This window comes from Salvelinus sp. IW2-2015, linkage group LG17 (assembly GCF_002910315.2).
Source record: "Salvelinus sp. IW2-2015 linkage group LG17, ASM291031v2, whole genome shotgun sequence".
Taxonomy (NCBI): domain Eukaryota; kingdom Metazoa; phylum Chordata; class Actinopteri; order Salmoniformes; family Salmonidae; genus Salvelinus; species Salvelinus sp. IW2-2015.
Genome location: NC_036857.1, coordinates 6,551,017 through 6,575,295, shown reverse-complemented (window position 1 = coordinate 6,575,295; position 24,279 = coordinate 6,551,017). Strand labels below are relative to the sequence as shown.

Below are 24,279 nucleotides of genomic sequence, written 5' to 3'. Positions count from 1 at the left end.
TCTCCCAGCGGTCCATTGTCTGGACAACGCGATCCATGGCGGCACCAAGATGGTAAAGTATTACTGCATGCTCCCCGACGCGCTCCTCCACCTCTATGGCCGGGGTACCTTCTCCTGCTGACTCCATAGAAGGGTCGGTGATTCTGTAATGGGTGCGTGTTGGTGGCAGGGAAGTCAGGCGCAGGAGAATCGAACTTGGTATAAACGGAGTCGTTTAATAAAAGTTAACAAAACTCCAAAAACCAGAATATATCAAATAATCAAAGTGGGTACAAAACCCGTCGCGCACCAACACATAACAAACATACAGTCAAACAATCACCGACAAGGACGTGAGGGGAAACAGAGGGTTAAATACACAACATGTAATTGATGGGATTGGAACCAGGTGTGATGGAAGACAAGACAAAATCAATGGAAAATGAAAAATGTCAGTGATGGCTAGAAGATCGGTGACGTCGACCGCCGAACACCACTCAAACAAGGAGAGGGGACGACTTCGGCGGAAGTAGTGACAATATATATATATATATATATATATATATATTTAGTGCATTTTGCAAGTATTCAGACCCCTTGATATTTTCCACATTTTGTTACATTACAGCCTTATTCTAAAATGAATTAAATAGTTTTTTCCCCTCATCAATCTACACACAATAACCCATAATGACAAAGCAAAAACAGGTTTTTCGACATTTCTGCACATTTATAATAAAATAAAATAAACATTTACATAAGTATTCAGACCCTTTACTCAGTACGTTGTTGAAGCACATTTGGCAGCGATTACAGCCTCGAGTCTTCTTGGGTATGACACTACAAGCTTGGTGTCATATGGCAGGAGAAGCTCAGAGACATGTCAACAGAAATAAGTCATCGGAGAGTTCCAAGTTCAGAAGCCTCTGCTTTCAACTCCACCCCCCAAAATCAATGAAGTGAAACAGTATTTTGACTAAACTCTACTAGAGCAGTGCATATTTGGTCTAAACACCTTTGGCAGAAACCTGAAGCTATTATCATATCACTACTGATATCTGTTCAGTCCTTTCAGATGTTAGAGGAAGGAACCAGGAAATATGGAGCTATTAATTGGAATTATGAACTGGGTGGTTTGAGGCCTGAATTCTGATTGGCTGAAAGCCATTGTATATCAGACCGGGTATGACAAAACATTTATTTTTACTGCTCTAATTACATTGGTAGCCAGTTTGTAACAGCAGTAAGGCACCTCAGGGGTTTGTGGTATATTGGTCAAATATTGGTCATATACCACACCCCTTTGCCTTGTTCCTTAAAAGTAGCCTCCTTTTTCTTGTCTTCTTTTCTTCAACTGCATTGTTCTGACAACACAGGAGAAGTGAAAGCCTCTTGTTGGAAACAACTGGATAACCTGGTTTCATATACACTGAACCAAAATATAAAWTCAACATGTAAAGTGTTGTTTCCATGTTTCATGAGCTGAAATAAAAGATTCCAGAAATGTTCAATATGCAAAAAAAGCTTATTTCTCTCAGATTTTGTGCACAAATTTGTTTATATCCCTGTTAGTGAGCATTTCTCCGTTGCCAAGATAATCCATCCATCTGACAGGTGTGGCATATCAAGAAGCTGATTAAACAGCATGATCATTACACAGGTGCACCTTGTGCTGGTGACAATAAAAGGCTACTCTAAAACGTGCAGTTTTGTCATACAGCACGATGCCACAGATGTCTCAAGTTTTGAGGGAGTGTGCAATTGGCATGCTGACTGCAGGAAGGTTCACCAGAGCTGTTGCAAGAGAAGTACATTTCTCTACCATAAGCCACCTCCAACGTCGTTTTAGAGAATTTGGCAGTACGTCCAACTGGCCTCACAACCGCAGAACACGTGTATGGTGCCGTATGGGTGAGCGGTTTGTTGATGTCAACGTTTTGAAAAGAGTGCCCTATGGTGGCGGTGGGGTTATGTTATGGGCAGGCATAAGCTACGGACAAGGAACACAATTGAATTTTATCTATGGCAATTTGAATGCTCAAAAATAACGTAAAGAGATCCTGAGGCCCATTGTTTTTAAGGTATCTGTGACCAACAGATGCATATCTGTATTCCCAGTCATCCAGAAATCCATAGGGCCTAATTTATTTATTTCAATTGACTGATTTCCTCATATGAACTGTAACTCAATAAAATAAATGAAATTGTTGCATGTTATGTTTTATATTTTTGTTTAGTGAATATCCATGTTTTTAAGAATAGTTCAAATGAAGAAAGGTAGATGAGGAAATACATGTTGCACTGTTGAGATGCATAGGCCTATACATATCTTCCCTCAAGGTTGAATTGTTATCATGGGTTATAGTACTGTGTCTGTCCCTCAGGTTGTAGATCGAGAGTAACTGTCAACATTATCTTTGTTTCATCATTCTCTTCCCCTCAGGGTAGGAGGGGGTTAGTAGTGCAGTAGTAATGATAATGTTATATAACTCCATCTCTTCCCCTCAGGGTTGAAGGAGGGGGTTAGTAGTGCAGTAGTAATGATAATGGTATTATTTTATTCCATCTCTTCCCCTCAGGGTTGGACGTGTATTGTAATACTGTAGTAATAACCATGTTATGACTTTCTTTCAGGGCTAGAGGTGAGACTGTAACAGTAACAATAGTGTTATATTACTGGAGAGTGTTTGTAGTTATAGTAACAGTATTATTTCCATCTGTGTCCCTCAGGGTTGGAGGTGAGAAGGTGCTCCTCCTCTCTGCGGCGGCCTGGGGGGCGATGACAGCCTTCACGCCCGTCCTGGCCCACTTTTGCTCTCAGCCCATCTTCTCCATGACGCTGGCCCGCTTCCTTATGGGGTTGCTGCAAGGTCAGGGGGCACTGGGGGCTAATGAAAAGCTAGGCTGCATCTCAAATCACTCCTTTATGTATTCCTAAATAGCGCACTAATTATGACTAGAGACACATAGGGAAACTGTGAGTATGACTAGAGACACATAGGGAAACTGGGATTATGACTAGAGACACATAGGGAAACTTGGAATATGACTAGGGACACATAGAGAAACTGGGATTGTAACTGGTGAACAGAGTCATTGAATGTGTGTATGTGTACCTCTAGGTGTCCACTACCCGTCTCTGGCCAGCCTGTGTTCTCAGAAGGTGGTGGAGAGTGAGAGAGGATTCCTCATGAGCACTGTGGGCAGTGGCTCCTACCTGGGGTGAGTCTAGCTCTGCAGCACTTCCTGTTTAGACGCTGATCTAAGGTCTGTTTTGCGTTTCCCCCACTAAGGGTTTAGGAAAGGTTTGGGGGAAGGTAAACTGGTCCTAGATCTGTGCCTTTGGGCAGATTCTACTGCTGTTGTTAAGGTCATGTGCTATGGAAGCCAGGGTCAGACATTTATCATTGGAGTTGGGGAGGGATGACAACATGTCATAAACAGCTCATCAGGGGGCCACAGACGTCTCCAGTCAGGAGTTTTCTACAGATGTTCTTGTTTTGCCATTGTAGTAGTAAACCATAAATACACAATGAGGTGTGCAGCTAAAGCTCATTGAACTACCTTCTGTGTGTGTGACCATGCTGTTGTCTCCTGCAGAACACTGGTGATTGGGGGGGCTGGTTCCCTCATGCTGGACCTGTATGGTTGGGAGAGCGTGTTCTATGTGTCAGGCATGCTCTCTGTCCTCTGGGCGTACTGCATGTGGAAATACCTGCTCAACGGGGAAGGTAAGGTGTGGTGTGTGTGTGTGTGTGTGTGTGTGTGTGTGTGTGTGTGTGTTATTTCACCTTTATTTAACCAGGTAGGCCAGTTGAGAACAAGTTCTCATTTACAACTGCGACCTGGCCAAGATAAAGCAAAGTAGTGCGACAAAACAACAACACAGAGTTACACATAAACAAACGTACAGTCAATAACACAATAAAAAAATCTATGTGAAGTGTGTGCAAATGGAGTAAGGAGGTAAGGCAATAAGTAGGCCAATAGTAGTGAAGTAATTTACAATTTAGCAAATTAACACTGGAGTGATTGATGTGCAAGTAGAAATACTGGTGTGCAAACAAAGTAAATACAAACTATGGGGATGAGGTAGTGTCACTAGAATTTTCAATCCCAATGATAATAACTAACAATTATTTAAGCTTTGACTAATCCCCGAGGTTTGTAAGACCCTGGGGTTAATAATAATTAGGCAAAGACTCAGCTTATACAAAAGGTCCGTAAAGTTTATTCACGCGAACGTCCATAATACAAAGACATGCCGTTTTATAACTCACTCCCTCCCTCCCTACATACATACACACAAACAGTAGGGGAGATGTATCTTTCCTCATAGTTCTCACCACTCGTTTATCACTTCCAAGCTGGCAGTTCCCTCCTCCCGAGATTAGAGGGACCTTGACAGGACTTCCTGTCCTGTTGTAAGTTTCTCAGAGTTCTAACCAGGTCAGGTCATACACAGTTTAATTGTTTTCTGTATTTTCTTAGTCACACACACACACATTTCTACTTGTCTCGACCAAACCTTATTAGACTAAAGTTTATCATTCCAATTCATTATATATGTTACCTAATCTTAATAATTACGTTTCAGGGTGGAATTTAGTCTTAGGAATTTAGTTACCTTAAACATATAAATTCCCTTATCAGGTAGGTAGTTGGATGGGCTATCTACAGATGGGCTGTGTACAGCTGCAGCGATCGGTAAGCTGCTCAGATAGCTGATACTTAAAGTTAGTGAGGGAGATATAAGTATCCAACTTCAGCGATTTTTGCAATTCGTTCCAGTCATTGGCAGCAGAAAACTGTAAGGAAAGGCGGCCAAAGAAGGTGTTGGCTTTGGGGATGACCAGTGAGATATACCTGCTGGAGCGCGTGCTACGGGTGGGTGTTGATATGGTGACCAGTGAGCTGAGATAAGACGGGGCTTTACCTAACAAAGACTTATACAGTCGTGGCCAAAAGTTTTGAGAATGACACATATTCATTTTCACAAAGTCTGCTGCCTCAGTTTGTATGATGGCAATTTGCATATAATCCAGAATGTTATGAAGAGTGATCAGAGGAATTGCAATTAATTGCAAAGTCCCTCTTTGCCATTCAAATGAACTTAATCCCCCAAAAACATTTCCACTGCATTTCAGCCCTGCCACAAAAGGACCAGCTGACATCATGTCAGTGATTCTCTCGTTAACACAGGTGTGAGTGTTGACGAGGACAAGGCTGGAGATCACTCTGTTATGCTGATTGAGTTCGAATAACAGACTGGAATCTTCAAAAGGAGGGTGGTGCTTCGAATCATTGTTCTTCCTCTGTCAACCACGGTTACCTGCAAGGAAACGCGTACATTCATCATTGCTTTGAACAAAAAGGGCTTCACAGGCAAGGATATTGCTGCCAGTAAGATTGCACCTAAATCAACCATTTTTTGGATCATCAAGGACTTCAAGGAGAGCGGTTCAATTGTTGTGAAGAAGGCTTCAGGGCGCCCAAGAAAGTCCAGCAAGCGCAAGGACCGTCTCCTAAAGTTGATTCGGCTGCGGGATCGTGGCACCACCAGTACAGAGCTTGCTCAGGAATGGCAGCAGGCAGGTGTGAGTGCATCTGCACGCACAGTGAGGCRAAGACTTTTGGAGGATGGCCTGGTGTCAAGAAGGGCAGCAAAGATGCCACTTCTCTCCAGGAAAAACATCAGGGACAGACTGATATTCTGCAAAAGGTACAGGGATTGGACTGCTGAGGACTGGGGTAAAGTCATTTTCTTTGAATCCCCTTTCTGATTGTTTGGGGCATCCGGAAAAAAAGCATGTCCGGAGAAGACAAGGTGAGCACTACCATCAGTCCTGTGTCATGCCAACAGTAAAGCATCCTGAGACCATTCATGTGTGGGGTTGCTTCTCAGCCAAGGGGGTGGGCTCACTCACAATTTTGCCTAAGAACACAGCCATGAATAAAGAATGGTACCAACACATCCTCCGAGAGCAACTTCTCCCAACGATCCAAGAACAGTTTGGTGACGAACAATGCCTTTTCTAGCATAATGGAGCACCTTGCAATAAGGCAAAAGTGATAACTAAGTGGCTCGGGGAACAAAACATAGATATTTTGGGTCCATTGCCAGGAAACTCCCCAGACCTTAATCCCATTGAGAACTTGTGGTCAATCCTCAAGAGGTGGGTGGACAAACAAAATCCCACAAATTCTGCATTGATTATGCAAGAATGGGCTGCCATCAGTCAGGATGTGGCCCAGAAGTTAATTGACAGCATGCCAGGGTGGATTGCAGAGGTCTTGAAAAAGAAGGGTCAACACTGCAAATATTGACTCTTTGCATCAACTTCATGTAATTGTCAATAAAAGCCTTTGACACTTATGAAATGCTTGTAATTTACTTCAGTATTCCATAGTAACATCTGACAAAAATATCTAAAGACACTGAGGCAGCAGACTTTGTGAAAATTAATATTTGTCATTCTCAAAACTTTTGGCCACGACTGTAGATGACCTGGAGCCAGTGGGTCTGCCGATGAATATGTAGCGCGGGCCAGCCGACGAGAGCATACAGGTCTCAGTGATGGGTGGTATATGGGGCTTTGGTGACAAAACCGATGGCACTGTGATGGACTGCACCCAGTTTGCTGAGTAGAGTGTTGGAGGCTCTTTTGTAAATGACATCGCCGAAGTCGAGGATCGGTAGGATAGTCAGTTTTACGAGGGTATGTTTGGCAGAGTGAGTGAAGGAGGCTTTGTTGCGAAATAGGAAGCTGGTTCTAGATTTAATTTTGGATTGGAGATGCTTAATATGAGTCTGGAAGGAAAGTTTACAGTCTAGCCAGACACATAGGTATTTGTAGTTTTCCACATATTCTAAGTCAGAACCGTCCAGAGTAGTGAGGCTAGTCGTGCGGGCAGCGATCGGTTGAAGTGCATGCATTTAGTTTTACTAGCTTTTAAGAGCAGTTGGAGGCCATGGAAGGAGTGTTGTATGGGATTGAAGCTCGTTTGGAGGTTTGTGAACCCAGTGTCCAAAGAAGGGCCAGATGTATACAGAATGGTGTCGTCTGTGTAGAGGTGGATCAAGAAATCACCCGCAGCAAGAGCGACATCATTGATATATATACAGAGAAAAGAGTCGGCCCGAGAATTGAACCCTGTGGTACCCCCATAGAGACTGCCAGAGGTCCAGACAACAGGCCCTCCGATTTGACACACTGAACTCTGTCTGAGAAGTAGTTGGTGAACCAGGTGGGGCAGTCATTTGAGAAACCAAGGCTGTTGAGTCTGCTGATAAGAATGTGGTGATTGACAGAGTCGAAAGCCTTGGCCAGGTCGATGAAGACGGCTGCACAGTACTGTCTTATATCAATGGCGGTTATAATATCGTTTAGTACCTTGAGCGTGGCTGAGGTGCGCCCGTGACCAGCTCAGAAACCGGATTGCATAGCGGAGAAGGTACGGTGGGATTCGAAATGGTCTGTGATCTGTTTGTTAACTTGGCCTTTGAAGACTTTAGAAAGGCAGGGCAGGATGGATATAGGTCTGTAATAGTTTGGGTCTAGAGTGTCTCCCCCTTTGAAGAGGGGGATGACCGCTGCAGCTTTCCAATCTTTAGGAATCTCGGACGATACGAAAGAGAGGTTGAACAGACTAGTAATAGGGGTTGCAACAATTTCAGCGGATAATTTTAGAAAGAGAGGGTCCAGATTGTCTAGCCCAGCTGGTTTGTACGGGTCCAGGTTTTGCGGCTCTTTCTGAACATCTGCTATCTGGATTTGGGTGAAGGAGAAGCTGGGTAGGCTTGGGCAAGTCGCTGCGGGGGGTGCGGAGCTGTTTGCTGGGGTTGGGGTAGCCAGGAGGAAAACATGGCCAGCCGTAGAGACATGCTTATTGAAATTATCGTGGTTTATCTGTGTTTTTTCTCCATGGACTTTACAGTGTCCCAGAACTTTTTGGAGTTAGAGCTACAGGATGCACATTTCTGTCTGATAAAGCTAGCCTTTGCTTTCCTAACTGACTGTGTGTATTGGTTCCTGACTTCCCTGAAAAGTTGCATATCGCGGGGACAATTCGATGCTAAAATATGACAGAATTTTGCAGGCTATCTCTGCAGTAGATTGAAACTCCTCCCCCTTTGGCAGTTCTATCTTGATGGAAAATGTTGTAGTTGGGGATGAAAGCCAGGATTCAGACACAGCAAGGACATCAGGTTTGGCCGAGTGAGCTGAAGCAGTGAGTAAAACAAACTTCGGGAGGAGGCTTCTGATGTTAACATTCATGAAACCAAGGCTTTTACAGTTACAGAAGTCAACAAATGAGAGTGCCTGTGGAGACACAGGGCCTGGCTTAACCTCTACATCACCCGAGGAGCAGAGGAGTGGTAGGATGAGGGTACGGCTAAAGGCTATCAAAACTGATCGTCTAGTGCATTGGGTGCAGAGAATAAAAGGAGCAGATTTCTGGGCGTGGTAGAATAGATTCAGGGCATAATGTACAGATGGGTATGGTAGGGTGCGGGTACAGTGGAGGTAAACCTAGGCGTTGGGTGCGATAAGAGAGGTTGCATCTCTGGAGGCACTAGTTATGCTGGGTGAGGTCACTGCATGTGTGGGAGGTGGAACAAAAGAGGTATCTGAGGCATGTTGAGTGTGGCTAGGGGCTCTGCAGTAAAATAAAACAATGATAACTACCCTAAACAACAGTATACAAGGCATATTGACATTAGAGAGACATAAAGCGAGGCATAAAGCAATCACAGGTGTTGATTGGAAGAGCTAGCTAAGACAACAACGGGTAAGACAAGAACAGCTAAGACAACAACAACAACAACAACGGGTAAAATGGCGATGAATGGGCAGAGAGGGTCAGTTAACTACATACAGGGCCTGAGTTTGAGGCTGGGGCCGACAGATAAACAAAATAAACAAAAATGGAGTACCGTGATTAATAAATTAATGAACAGTCCAGCAGGCATCAACTATGTAGCCAGGTGATCATAGGGTCCAATGAACAGCAATAGATGAAACAGGGAAGCCGTTAGGTAGTTGTTACTACGCTAGCAAGCGGGGGACATGGTGTTCCTAAAGTTAGCAGGCCGGTGCTTGCAGAAGCGTCTTCACCGACGTCCGACAAAGGCCGGTTGAGTGCACATCGGACAGAATTACGACGGCAGACCAGTCTTGATGGATCGGCGGGGCTCTGTGTCGACAAAGGGTCCAGGCCAATTGGCAAAAGATGTATTGTAGCTGGAGTAATTTTGTTTGCTAGCCGGGAGATGCGCCTGGCTCGAGGCTAACTGGTGCTAGCTTCGGGACAAGGGCGTTAGCCGGCTAGCTACGATGATCCGATGCAAAGGTCCAGAGCTTACGGCAGGAATCTGGTGATGTCGTGGCTTCTAGTTGTGTTAGTGAAGAGTCCGGGAGGCATCAGCTGTGTAGCCGAGTGATCATAGGGTCCACTGAGCAGGCCGGGAGATGGGTCTGTCTCAAGGCTAGCTTCGGGGCTGGGCCACTCTGGAGTAATGGTCCAAAGCTTACGGCAGGAATATGGTGAAGTAGTGGAGAAAAGCAGTCCGATAAGCTCAGGGTTGATATCGCGCTGTGCAGACTGGCGGGTATTATCCAGGCTAAAAGCGGCTGGTGTCTGAGCTAAAGGTAAAGGCCGCTAGCAGTGGCTAACAATGACTAAATAGCTATTAGCTAATTAGCTGGTTAGCATCTGATGGCTAGCTTCTGATGGAGGTTCTAGCTATGAGGTCTAAAAATAGCAGATCCGTATCACAATTGGGTGAGGCGGGTTGCCGGAAGGTATGTTTAATTAAAAAAWTTAAAAAGAGATTGGAAAATATTGAAATATATACAAAAAACAAATTTACACGGGACAATGACAAAACACGTCTGCCCTGCTACGCCATCTTGGTGTGTGTGTTCTGGGTGTGTGTTTATGTATCTGTGTGATGATGAGAATATGCATATCTAACTGAACGTTAACAAATGTTCAATTTCACAGCTAGACTATTTTCTGCAAGTGGTGATATTTGATGTCACTCAAATCAAATTGTATGTGTCACATGCTTTGTAAACAACATATGTAGAACAACACTGAAATGCATACGCCCTTCCCAACAATGCAGAGAAAAATATAGAAAAAAATCATAACACATGGAATAAATACACAATGAATAAAGATGCTATATACAGGGTTAGCCATCTGACCTTATCGCTGTTATGAACTACCTCTAAGCACCACATTGAGCTCAGAATTTCCTCTTTCTCGCTTTCTCTTTGTGTCTCTCGCTCTCTCTGTCTGTTTGTTTGTTCCAGGTCCTATCATCACATTGGAGTCACTGGGTAGTGGAGGGCCCCAGTCCAAACTGTCCAGGAGACACTGGCTGCGCCTCTTCAAACAACCTGCTGTCTGGTGAGATAAGGCCCACACTCAATGGGCCATCTGTGTGTGTCCCAGGCCCTGTGGTTCTGGGTGAGGGTGTGTAATGTGTGTGTGTGTTTCTTTCTGTGTGTGTGTGTGTGTGAATGGACAGTCTAAACAGCTGACTGGCTGCAGTCTTGAATGAGGTGGAGATATAATAACATCCTAGCCTGTACCTAGCTGACTGAAATAGAGGTCTAGTACATTGATTCAGTTCTGTAGTCTCTCTCCTTTCTGATCAGCTCAGTTCCCTGCAGATGTTCCCGTCTCAAAGGCTTCATTCATATCCTCTGTACCTCTCTATTGGCTGTTATTYATAGAACCTATAGCAGGCCATGCAACTGATCCGCCCTGTGTACAATGACAGGAATTGTCAGGCTCATTGGTTTCATTTCCTGTAATGGCTCATAGTTAAACTAACAACTAAACAAAAGAGCAAATGTCGCCGACTATGTGGGTGAGCGTGGATTAATATCACGGACCGACACTGTTAAGTTCATGAATGAGTAAAGGTCAGTGGAGAGAGCCATTTAATTAATTGTTTTATTTATTTATTTTATTTAACCTTTATTTAGCTAGGCAAGTCAGTTAAGAACTAATTCTTATTTACAATGACGGCCTACCCCGGCCAAACCCTTCTCTAACCCGGACGACGCTTGGCCAATTGTGCGCCGCCCTATGGGACTTCCGATCACGGCCGGTTGTGATACAGCCCGGGATCGAACCCGGGTCTGTAGTGATGCCTCTAGCACTACGATGCAGTGCCTTATACCGCTGCGCCACTCAGGATCCCATTTAAACAGATAAAATATTTAATATCAACAGTCTGATAAAATATATGATATCAACAGTCTGCTATTGCTTGATTTAATGTTGAACAGGCAGATTAATTAAACTGTGGTGGGTGCCTATACATGAGTCATTATAGCCAGAAATGACTCATGTATACACTGAGTGTACAAAAAATTAGGAACACCTTCCTAATGAGTTGCAGCCCCTTTTGCCCTCAGAACAGCCTCAATTCGTCGGGGTATGGACTCTACAAGGTGTCAAGCGTTCCACAGGGATGCTGGCCCATGTTGACTCCAATGCTTCCTGCAGTTGTATCAAGTTGGCTGGATGTCCTTTGGGCGGTTGACCATTCTTGATACACACAGGAAACTGTTCAGTGTGAAACTGCGTTGCAGTTCTTGACACACACCGGATGCACCTGGCACCTACTACCATACCCCGTTCAAAGGCACTTCAATATTTTGTCTTGCCCATTCACCCTCTGAATGGCACACATACACAATCCATGTCTCAATTGTCTCAAGGCTTAAAAATCATTCTTTAACCTGTCTCCTCCCCTTCATCTACACTGATTGAAGTGGATTTAACAACAGACATCAATAAGGGATCATATCTTTCACCTGGATTCACCTAGTCAGTTTATGTCATGGAAAGTTTGTACACTCAATGTAGCACCTTGTATATTGGTGCTTTAAAATGGTGTAGCCTATGAGTCATAGAAGTGGTACACTAACTTATTTATATATTTTTGTTCTCTCTTTTGCTATCTCTTTTGTGATTATCCTCCCTTCAGTGCTGTGATTATTACGCACCTTTGCACGGCAAGCACCTTCTTCACATTGTTATCATGGCTACCAACGTACTTCAAGGACACCTTCCCTGACGCCAAGGTAACTTAACAACCCCCCTCTATCCTACCCCTCTCACTCCTCTCCCAATCCAACCCCTCAGAAGACAAAACAAAACTTGAAATTCCATATTTCAGTTCAAGGCTGGCATGACAAAGCGAACAAACACGCTTAAATGTACATAGAAAATGACTCAAAGCTAGTCAGACCCTGCATCTGACAGACCTGTGTAATACCAATAGAGGGTGCTGTAGACATGGTGCAGATGTAAAACCCTGCTAGCTAAGGAACTGAGATATTCCCTCATGTCATCAACGGCATAAAGTAATTACAAAAAAAAACATTTCAAAAGAAGTTGTCGGGAAAAAATATATAAATCAAGTTGGGCCTTTTGTCTCTAAATATTAATGATATTCCTATAATCACTTAAACCAATTGTTTTAATGTCATTCTCTGAGCTGTTCTCAATGTTCTTGGTGTTAAATGTGATGGTGTTCTCAGGGTTGGGTGTTTAACGTTATCCCGTGGTTTGTGGCCATCCCCTCTTCACTCTTCAGTGGCTGTCTCTCTGACCACCTCATCAGCAAAGGTACAGATGCTGGTCTGACGTCAGGAAACTAAATACAAGCTTCATTGTTTTGGTACCCTTATATGATGGTCAAGGGTTTGATATAGATATTTGTCCCACGTCATTGATTCTGTCTCTCTCTAGGTTATGACACTGCTGCTGTGAGGAAGCTTATGCAGGTACTGAAGTAGTTTGTTCCAGATTCAGTGCACAAATTACCATTGCAAGTTAACTTCGGATTTGCCTGAAGGACCCATTTAATGAAATTGGTGTGTGTGTGTCTGTTCCTCTGTGTCCTCTTCAGTTCTTCTCCATGGGTGTGTCCAGTGTGTTTACCCTCCTACTGTGTGGCACCACCACCTTCCCCATGGCTGTGGCCTTTGTCTCTGTCACAATGGGTCTCACCACCTTCAGCCACAGGTACTGATGCCATCCCCAAATACACCCCTAGCCTCTCGACTGCTATCCCCTAGGCCTAAGGCCTGACTACAGTGAATTTGGAAAGTGTTAAGACCCCTTGACTTTTTCCACAGCCTTATTCTAAAAAATATATTCATCAATCTACACACAATAACCCATAATGATAAAGAAAAAACWGATTTAGAGACATTAAGTTTTAAAAAAAATTGGGGGGAAATATCACATTTACATATGTATTCAGACCCTTTACTCAGTACTTTGTTGAAGCACCTTTGGCAGTGATTACAGCCTTGAGTCTTCTTGGGTATGACGCTACAAGSTTGGCACACCTGTATTTGGGGAGTTTCTCCCATTCTTCTCTGCAGATCCTCTCAAGCTCTGTCAGGTTGGATGGGGAGCGTTGCTGCACAGCTATTTTCAGGTCTCTCCAGAGATGTGTGATCTGTTTCAAGTCTGGGCTCTGGCTGGGCCGCTCAAGGACTTTCAAAGACTTGCCCCAAAGCCACTCCTGTGTTGTCTTCGCTGTGTGCTTAGGGTCGTTGTCCTGTTGGAAGGTGAACCTTCKCCCCAGTCTGAGGTCCTGAGTGCTCTGGAGCAGGTTTTCATCAAGGATCTTTCTGTACTTTGCTCTGTTCATCTTTCCCTCGAACCTGACTAGTGTCCCGTTCCCTGCCGCTGAAAAACAGGGATGGTGCCAGGTTTCCTCCAGACGTGACGCTTGGCATTCAGGCCAAAGAGTTCAATCTTGTTTCTCATGGTCTGAGAGTCTTTAGGTGCCTTTTGGCTAACTTCTAGTGGGCTATCATGTGCCTTTTACTAAGTAGTGGCTTCCGTCTGGCCACTCTACCATAAAGCCCTGATTGGTGGAGTGCTGCAGAGATGGTTGTCCTTCTGGAAGGTTCTCCCATCTCCACAGAGGAACTCTGGAGCTCTGTCAGAGTGACTATCAGGTTCTTGGTCACCTCCCTGACAAAGACCTTTCTCCCCTGATTGCTCAGTTTGGCTGGGCGCCCAGCTCTAGGAAGAGTCTTGGTGGTTCCGAACATCTTCCATTTAAGAATGATGGAGGCAACTGTGTTTTTGGGGATCTTCAATGTTGCAGAAATGTGTTGTTAGACTTCCCCAGATCTGTGCCTCGACACAATCCTGTCTTAGAGCTCTACGGACAATTCATTCGACCTCATGGCTTGGTCTTTGCTCTGGCATGCACTGTCGACTGTGAAACCTTATATAGACAGGTGTGTGTCTTTCCAAATCATGTCCAATCAATTGAATTTACCACAGGTGGACTCCATTCAAGTTGTAGATGCATCTCAAAGATGATGAATGGAAACAGGATGCACCTGAGCTCCTTTTCGAGTCTCATAGCAAAGGGTCTGAATACTAACGTAAATAAGGTATTTCTGGGTTATTGTGTTTTTAATACATTTGCAAAATGTTCTAAAAACCTAAAAACCCCAGATTTTGGGGGGGGGGAATAATTTAATCAATTTTAGAATAAGTCTGTAACGTAACAAAATGTGGAAAAGTCTGAATACTTTCTAAATGCTCTGTATATATTAACCCTTAAAGATGCAATATGCAGACATCACTCTGCAATTTTCTGGTTAAAATTCTAATAGTTTGCATAATTTCAGTTTTGTACCATCTCAACCGCTGTGAAATATATTTTCCATAACCAAAACTATGGTATTTTCAGCTGTTTGAAGCTGGTGTACAAAAGTAAAAGACACAAAAATGTTACTTCAGAACGAGCAGCATAGAAATAGCGCACATAGAACATATCTACCGCTTCTTATACTTGCTTTCGATGCGAATGACATATCTATAACTCACATTTCTATGTGAATTGGGTCAGGTTGCCCAAAAAGTGACACAATGCAGTTTTAAGGGTGTGACTGATAAATGTAGGATGTAGATAATAACATGGAATAGATCATATGAACATAAACATCCCTGTGGTTTAACAGCCATTATGTAGTTCCACTTATCTTTTTATGACTCTGGTCTGTCACATTTATAAGTAATGACTCAATATGAAGCAATACCTGAAGCAATTCATGTAACATACAGATTGGGAGTCTGTATAGCACCTTATATAGCCCCTTATCTACTGTTGTGTCTGGATTCCAGCGGTGTGTCTGTGAACGTTCAGGACCTGGCTCCGTCCTGTGCTGGGGCTCTGTTTGGTATGATACACCAGTAACTACTTCATCAACCTCTCAACAGATTTCACATTTGTGTATTCCTTCTAATGAATATTACAGTCCTGTCAGATATTACAAATGTGTAATCTATTTTTCATTGCAGGTGTTATGAATACCTGTGGCGCTTTTTCAGGTAAGCATCTGTACCGAGGGACTATAAACTAAAGCTGAAGCCTCTGTGGTGAATCTTTCACCAGCAGTTACAGAACTAGTTGGTTTACCCTTTCATTAACTTCTGATACAAATAATTAATCTGGTTGTTCTGAAGGCAAAACTTTGGGTTGTGTCTCTAACCAGTCGCATTGCCTCTATGCATATTTCATACTGGAATGAAAAGAGTTTGTCAGAACTCATTGAGGGAATAGAGCATGACAGTTACGGCTTCAGTTAGGTTTTTGACATTTCAATCGATTTACTTATACCTCACACAGCTGGGAATGGGAGGCTGAACTCTTTGTGCCTGACTGTGGTTTAATGTACTAAGTTGATATGCCTTTGTCAGAAATTGCTCAGTGTGTCTGTGTGTACTATGTTTGTTGTATTTTCCCTGCGTATCTGATTGTGTGTGTGGGTTTCTCCAGGTGTGCTGATGGTTTATTTCTCGGGGTATCTGATCGAGGCTACAGGGTCGTGGGCATCTGTCTTTGCTCTCATCACTGTGGTGAACCTGGTGGGCCTGGTCACCTTCCTGGCCTTCGCTGAGGCTCGCCGGGTCGACATCGACTCTTCCAAGGGCCGCTACCACAACATCCACATCTAAGATCATACGTTGGGATATGGGAACCACAGCTTGCTACCACAACAACCACCTATGAAACTGAGGGGCCAAAACGGGACTAGGGTCCACACTATCCACATCTGAGTCCCTAAAATAGGACCAGAAACCACATCTGTCTACCACAGAATGCACACCGGAGTCTTAACTATGGGATGAGAAGAGAGAGAACCTTGGCCTGTTAAACGTATCAAAACATCCACATCAGAATTTGAGGAAGCGATAACAGAAGTGAATGAGTCAGCCCCAGAGCTGTTTGAAAGGCAGCATGTCAGGTCATCGTGCTACTACATATTATTTATATTGTTTAAATAACCTTTCTAGTCAAGTGTTTGAATGTTTGATCTTCAGCCGTCGTTGGGCTGGGATTGTGGAGTAGTAGTCATGGAAACTGGTTTCACACCCAGGTCTGTGTCTATGTTGGAGGAACACAAGGAGAATGACAGATGTTTGAGTTGGTTTAGGCAGTTTGACAGTTTTAGACGGAGCAGGATGTGTGTTTGTGGTTGAGGAGAGAGGCTTTGCTCTGGTGAGACTATGGGGAATGAACAAGAAAGGGTTGTTTTGGGGGGGGGTATTAGTAGGTGAGACTCAGTCCCTCCCCCAGCCTCAGACATGACAGTGAGTGACATCTAATTAGAAGGGGACTAATCACCCATAAACCCACTCTGATGTACTGTACAATTGACATGCCATCGTCTTCATATCCATGGTTACATGCTCGTCATCTTGTCAGCGTGCCTCACTGCATTATGTTTAATCTCAAGCTTTTACAGAGAGACTCTAGCCTCAACATACACTTAGCTAGAAGGATTTGTTTTGTATTAAATTAAGAAGACCTAAGGTTATTATTCTTATTTTTATGAACATAATTGCATGACATGTTCAAATACGAATACCTCAATCATATAGATTTTTTAAAATTTCTTTAATTTATATTATGACTTACAGTATATATCAATTATGTTGTCAATCAAGAATGTATGTAGAAAGAGACTCAGTTGAGATTTTGTAATATTTTCTGTGAGTTTGGGCACTTAAAGGAGACTTGGTCGTTGCAGTTCCCCACAGCTGATGAGGCAATCTACTGTCATGCAGTAGACGGTTCTCTGTTTGATATGGTTACTTCATAGTCTGGGCAGGATGTGACATCATTGGTGAGGAAATCCAACTGTGACAAGAAGTGAATGTATTACGGTGTATAGCTTTATCAGCCACAGGGGGATACTGACACAGTAGGCTTCTAGTAGCTACTCAGTCTGAACCAAAATACATGTACAGTTGAAGTCGGAAGTTTACATACTCCTTAGCCAAATACATTTAAACTCAGTTTTTCACAATTCCTGACATTTAAGCCTAGTAAAAATTCCCCGTCTTAGGTCAGTTAGGATCACCACTTTATTTTAAGAATGTGAAATGTCAGAATAATACTATAAAGAATGATTTATTTCAGCTATTATTTATTTAATTGCATTCCCAGGGGGGCAGAAGTTTTACATACACTCAATTAGTATTAGGCATAACCTTCAAATTATTTCATTTGGGTCAAACATTTTGGGTAGCCTTCCACAAGCTTCCCACAATAGGTTGGGTGAATTTTGTCCCATTCTTCCTGACAGAGCTGGTGTAACGGAGTCAGGTTTGTAGGCCTCCTTGCTCACACACGCTTTTTCAGTTCTGCACACACATTTTCTATATGATTGAGGTCAGGGCTTTGTGATGGCCACTCCAATACCTTGACTTCGTTGTCCTTAAGCCATTTTGCCACAACTTTGGATGTATGCTTGGGGTCATTGTCCATTTGGAAGACCTATTTGCGACCAAGCTTTAACTTCCTGACTGATGTCTTGATGTTGCTTCAATATATCCACATAATTTTCCTTTCCTCATGATGCCATCTATTTTGTGAAGTGCACCAGTCCCTCCTGCAGCAAAGCAACCCCACAACATGATGCTGCCACCCCCGTGCTTCACGGTTGGGATGGTGTTCTTCGGCTTACAAGCCTCCCCATTTTTCCTCCAAACATAACGATGGTCATTATGGCCAAACAGTTCTATTTTTGTTTCATGAGACCAGAGGACATTTCTCCAAAAAGTACGATCTTTGTCCCCATGTGCAGTTGCAAACCGTAGTCTGGCTTTTTTATGGTGGTTTTGGAGCAGTGGCTTCTTCCTTGCTGAGTGGCCTTTCAGGTTATGTCGATATAGGACTCGTTTTACTGTGGATATAGATACTTTTGTACCTGTTTTCCCCAGCATCTTCACAAGGTCCTTTGCTGTTGTTCTGGGATTGATTTGCACTTTTCACTCCAAAGTACGTTCATCTCTAGGAGACAGAACGCGTCTACTTCCTGAGCGGTATGATGGCTGTGTGGTCCCATGGTGTTTATACTTGTGTACTATTGTTTGTACAGATGAATGTGGTACCTTCAGGCGTTTGAAAATTGCTTCCGAGGATGAACCAGACTTGTGGAGGTCTATAATTTATTTTCTGAGGTCTTGGCTGATTTCTTTTGATTTTCCCATGATGTCAAGCAAAGAGGCACTCAGTTTGAAGGTAGGCCTTGAAATATACCCACAGGTACACCTCCAATTGACTCAAATGATGTCAATTAGCCTATCAGAAGCTTCTAAAGCCATGACATAATTTTCTGGAATTTTTCAAGCTGTTTAAAGGCACAGTCAACTTAGTGTATGTAAACTTTTGACCCACTGGAATTGTGATATAAGTGAAATAATCTGTCTGTAAACAATTGTTGGAAAAATGACTTCTGTCATGCACAAAGTAAATGTCCTAACCGACTTGCCAAAACTATAGTTTGTTAACAAGAAATTTGTGGAGTGGTTTTAAAACGAGTTTTAATGACTCCAACCTAAGTGTATGTAAACTTCCGACTTCAAATGCATTTATGATTCAAGATGGTGGAATTTGTGGTTAGTGCATGGGGACCATCTTTATGCACCTTCGCATTTGTTTCAAAGTCACTATTTATCAATTGTGGTAATGTAAGTGAATGCACTAATTTCACTGATATTGTTTCATGTCACCAAATGCTTTACCAATTGCTGATCATTCGCTGAATGAATAAGAAAAAGAGTCTTAAGTTCATCTACTCTTTTCTTACCCTATCCAGTATAATGATTTGAATCATCTGTCTTCTTATTCTAGTTGATTATGAGTGGGCACATAGGCTCTTAAGCTAAACCCATAGAAAGTTGTCTGAAGGCAGAATGTCTTTAAAAAGTAATGTGTACAATGCCTGGGTGATGTTGGCATTGACCTCAGTGGTATTGTGGGATTTGTAGTCTGGGGTATACTTGGAGAACCGATCAGTGAAGTCCACTGATGCTAGAATAAAGGCTCCTGGGCAGCTGAATTCTGGGAAACTACGGCCTTGATTACAGTCCGGTCACGATAAGGTCAAACAGGATGGCGAATCAGAGTTCTGTTTTAGAACTTTTGATAGAAATGTTCTTGTTACTGAAAGCATAATCAGTGTTTACCTGTAGATGCATATATGAAGTAAACTCACATATATAACTGCTTTATACCTTAAGGCTTAGCATACAAAAGGCAACACACATATTAGTGACAGGTTACTGTACAAAAGCTCTGCCATTCTTTCTCTGACCAATTTGTGGTCTGTTTGTTTACTTTTTTGTAAACTAAATCCCCAACATTTTAGAGTACAGAAGCTGGCTGAGATGACTTTATTCTAAAGCTCTTTTCATTTAACTTGCCTTAGCTGATGATTGTTTTGAAATGCCTTCATTGCTTGTCTGATTTTTGTAAAATCAGAGTTGATGTCCATCCAGTAGGAATTCAGTACAATCAGTGAGTGAATTGAAATTCTAATAGAAAAATGGCTTCCCAATCAGGATTTTTTATTTTCTTGAAATGGATTTTAGATAGTGAATTGATCCCAACCTACTCTCATATGCCGTCCTTTGTTTTGCTTCTAATGTGTCATTTTCTAAAACACAGTAACACAACGCAGCTGTGTAGTTCTGCCCAGAGACTTAGATTTAGAACCATAGATTTCTGACTTTATGCTTCCGCCCACCAACATGTCACCAAGCTGTATGGCTTCCTGCTAAAGCGTACTAACGATTATTTTTGATAAGATAATGTAAGATATGTATTTTAATTATATATATATAAAAAAAGATTGCAACATGTTTATGCAAAATAAATGCTGTATTCTATTGCTTCAAAGATCTGTTGTATTTGTAAGCTTATTTTATTGAACTTGAAATAAATAACTATTTTGTCATCTGTAGTGAGTTGTTTGACCATTCTTTCCTTAGGTTGAGTGATGTGGTTTCCTGCTACCACACAGGGGCAGCACTGTGCTTAGAATCAGACACAAAGTTGCTCATTGGAAAAAGGCAGCACAGTTATTATTTTGCTTTACTTTAGAAAGAAGAAATACCAGTGTGTGTTTATGTATTTCTTTAAGATTGGTGAGGAACAAGTCTGTGCAATCAGATTTTTCTTTCCTTTTTGTTGTATCATGGCCACTCCAAAGATGTTTCAGAATGATTCTGTTTTTTGTACTTTCTTACTTACCATACTTGTTGTAGAAACTGTACATACACACAATGTTGTTATAACTGATGAGCAATAGTAAAACAACAGAAAAGCAACATGCAGCTTATAGTGGGCACCATGTGCTCTCAAACAACCATCACCAGATCTCTCTGTGCCTCAGCTGTGGAGTGGCTACTGGTGCAGGCAGGTCTCTCCCATTCACACTCCCCTTCCCTCTCTTCAGGCCCAGCCTCAGCCAGGCTGGTGGTATGTATGGGGTGGCACCATATGGCAGGACGCTGTGTGCCATGTTGGTTAGCTGGCACAGCCCCACGTGTGAACGGCCAGACGCCAGTCAACCCAACCCAACAACACCACTCTCAAGGGACCAAAGGCTCAGGTTACTATGGAGACCGGTGGCTTGTGACCGTGACGGGGGCAATGGATGGTGGGGTGGTGTGTGAGGGGGGGGGGGAGGAGTCAGAGACCAAGGATTGGATGGTTGTGGTTGAAGCCATTGAGTTCTGTAGTTAGAAGTCGATAGGCAACATAGAATTCATAGTTTTATGATGGCTGGAGCAGGGAGTTGCGGGTTTTTAGGCAATGTAGTTGTTATAAATGTATAAAAGTTTTACACTGTTGATGATTTGATTTTCTTTTACACCTGCAACACAATCTGAAGACTACAGATGTCATATGGAAGGCAAACAGGAAATGCACTTTACACCATGCCTCAAATAGTCTGAAGACAGTTACCTTTTCTTGTATGAGGGTGGCAGTGCATCTGAGGATAAACTATATAGTAGGGCTCGCTAGAGTAACTATTATAGGAGGGCCTCGCTAGGGTAACCTATTTTATAGGAGGGTCTTGCTAGAATAACGTATATAGGAGGGCCTCGCTAGAGTAACCTACTATAGGAGGGGTCTCGCTAGAGTAACCTATTACAGGAGGGTCTCGCTAGAGTAACCTATTAGAGAGGGTCTCGCTAGAGTAACCTACTATAGGAGGGTCTCGCTAGAGTAACCTATTACAGGAGGTCTCGCTAGAGTAAACCTATTACAGGAGGTCTCGCTAGAGTAACCTATTATAGGAGGTCCTCCTGTAGGTAGAGGCCTGCTGAATAACCTATTATAGGAGGGCCTCGCTGGTACCTATATAGAAGGTCTCGCTAGAGTAACCTATTATAGGAGGGCCTCGCTAGGGTAACCTATATAGGAGGTCTCGCTAGAATAACGTATATGAGGGCCTCGCTAGAGTAACCTATTTAGAGAGGTCTCACTAGAGGAACCTATTATAGGAGGGCCTCTCTAGAGTAACTATTATAGTAGGGCCTCGCTAGAGTAACCTAATATTAGGAGGGCCTCGCTAGAGTAACCTATTATAGAGGGTCTCACTAGAGTAACCTATTATAGGAGGGCCTCTCTAGAGTAAACTGATTATAGTAGGCCTCTCTAGAGTAAACTATTATAGTAGGGCCTCACTAGAGTAAACCTATATTATAGGGCCTCGCTAGTGTTAACCTACTTTAGGAGGGCTTTGCTAGAGAAACCTATTATAGGAGGCTTTGCTAGAGTAACCTATTATAGGGGCTTGCTAGTGTAACCTACTATAGGAGGGTCTGCTCGAGTAACCTATTTAGGAGGGTTCTCGCTAGAGTAACCTATTATAGGAGGGTCTCGCTAGAGTAATCTTATATATGAGGACTTCGCAGAGTAACCATATAGAGGGCCTCGCTAGTGTAACCTATTATAGGAGGGTCTCGCTAGAGTAACCAATTATAGGAGGGCTCGCTAGAGTAACCTATTATAGGAGGGTCTCGCTAGAGTATCTATTATATTGAGGACTTCGCTAGAGTAACCTTATATAGGAGGGTCTCGCTAGAGTAACCTATTATAGGAGGGTCTGCTAGAGTACCTATTATAGAGGGTCTGCTGAGTAACCTACTATAGGAGGGCCTTGCTGAGTAACCTATTATAGAAGGGTCTCGCTAGAGTAACATTATTAGTAGGAAGTCTCACTAGAGTAACCTATTATAGGAGGGTCTTGCTAGAGTAACCTATTATAGAGAGGCCACGCAGAGTAACCTACTATAGGAGGGCTTTGCTAGAGTAACCTATTATAGGAGGCTTTGCTAGAGTACCTATTATAGGAGGGCTTTGCTAGTGTAACCTACTATAGGAGGGTCATGCTCGAGTAACCTATTATAGGAGGGTCTCGCTAGAGTAACCTATTATAGGAGGGTCTCGCTAGAGTAATCTATTATATGAGGACTTCGCTAGAGTAACCTACTATAGGAGGCCTCGCTAGTGTAACCTATTATAGGGAGGGGGTCTCGCTAGATGAGTAATCTATTATATGAGGACTTCGCTAGAGTAAACCTATTATAGGAGGGTCTTGCTAGAGTAACCTACTATAGGAGGGTCATGCTCGAGTAACCTATTATAGGAGGGCCTCGCTAGAGTAACCTATTACAGGAGGTTGCTAGAGTAACTAATAATAGGAGGGTCTCGCTAGAGTAACCTACTATAGGAGGGTCTCGCTAGAGTAACCTATTATAGGAGGGTCTGCTAGGTAACCTATTATAGGAAGGTCTCGTTAGAGTAACCTACTATTAGAGAGGCTCGCTAGAGTAAACCAACTATTGGGAGAGGTCTCGCAGAGAAACATATTATAGGATAGAGTAACCAACTATTGGACGCCTCGCTAGTGTAACCTACTATAGGAGGGTCTCGCTAGAGTAACCTATTATAGGAGGTCTCGCTAGAGTAACCTATTATAGGAGGGTCTCGCTAGTGTACCTATTTATGGAAGTCTCGTTAGAGTACCTACTATAAGAGGGACTCGCTAGAGTAACAATTATAGGAGGCTCTAGAGTAACCTATTATAGGGAGTCATCGCTAGGTAACCTACTATAAGAGGGACTCGCTAGAGAACCATATATGGAGGCTGCTTAGAGTAACCTATTAGAAAAGGGTCTTGCAAGAGTAACCGCTATAAGGAGGGTTTCGCTTAGGTGTAACATATTATGGAGGTCTCGCTAGAGTAACCTATATAGGAAAGATCTGCGAGGTAACCTATTATAGGAGGGTCTCGCTAGAGTAACCTACTTATAGGAGGGTCTCGCTCAGTAACCTATTATAGGAGGGGTCTCGCTAGAGTAACCTATTATATGAGAGGCTTCGCTAGAGTAACCTATTATAGGAGGGCTCGCTTAGAGTAACAAATTATAGGTAGGTCTCGCTAGAGTAACCTACTATAGGAGGGCCTCGCTAGAGTAACCTATTACAGGAGGGTCTCGCTAGAGTAACAAATTATAGGTAGGTCTCGCTAGGAGTAACCTACTATAGGAGGGCCTCGCTAGAGTAACCCTATTACAGGGAGGGTCTCGCTAGAGTAACCTATTATAGGAGGCCTCGCTAAGGAAACCTATTATAGGAGGCTCGCTAGGTAACCTATTATTAGGAGGGTTTGCTAGGAGTAACCTATGAGGTCACTAGAGTAAAATTATAGGAGGTCTCGCTAGAGTAACCATACTATAGGAGGGCCTCCTAGAGTAACCTATTTACAGGAGGGTCTCGCTAGAGTAACAATTATAGGTAGGTCTCGCTAGAGTAACCTAACTATAGGAGGGCCTCGCTAGAGTATACCTATTACAGGAGGGTCTCGCTAGAGTAACCTATTATAGGAGGGCCTCGCTTAGAGCAACCTATTATAGGAGGGCCTCGCTAGG

General features: G+C 43.1%; 1 protein-coding gene across 1 annotated transcript in view; it reads left to right on the top strand.

Annotated features, from left to right (window-relative positions):
• The window catches only part of LOC111976448 (voltage-gated purine nucleotide uniporter SLC17A9), a 28,057-nt gene extending 7,760 nt beyond the window's left edge, over positions 1-20,297 (top strand). The window contains exons 3-13 of the mRNA XM_024005283.2: positions 2,710-2,849; positions 3,102-3,201; positions 3,580-3,710; positions 10,302-10,398; positions 11,993-12,089; positions 12,549-12,636; positions 12,760-12,794; positions 12,920-13,035; positions 15,169-15,224; positions 15,346-15,375; positions 15,824-20,297. Coding sequence (XP_023861051.1) covers positions 2,710-2,849; positions 3,102-3,201; positions 3,580-3,710; positions 10,302-10,398; positions 11,993-12,089; positions 12,549-12,636; positions 12,760-12,794; positions 12,920-13,035; positions 15,169-15,224; positions 15,346-15,375; positions 15,824-16,002 — 1,069 coding nt within the window. The 3' untranslated portion in view covers positions 16,003-20,297. The remainder of the gene's footprint in view (positions 1-2,709; positions 2,850-3,101; positions 3,202-3,579; positions 3,711-10,301; positions 10,399-11,992; positions 12,090-12,548; positions 12,637-12,759; positions 12,795-12,919; positions 13,036-15,168; positions 15,225-15,345; positions 15,376-15,823) is intronic.
• Positions 20,298-24,279: the final 3,982 nt, after the last annotated feature.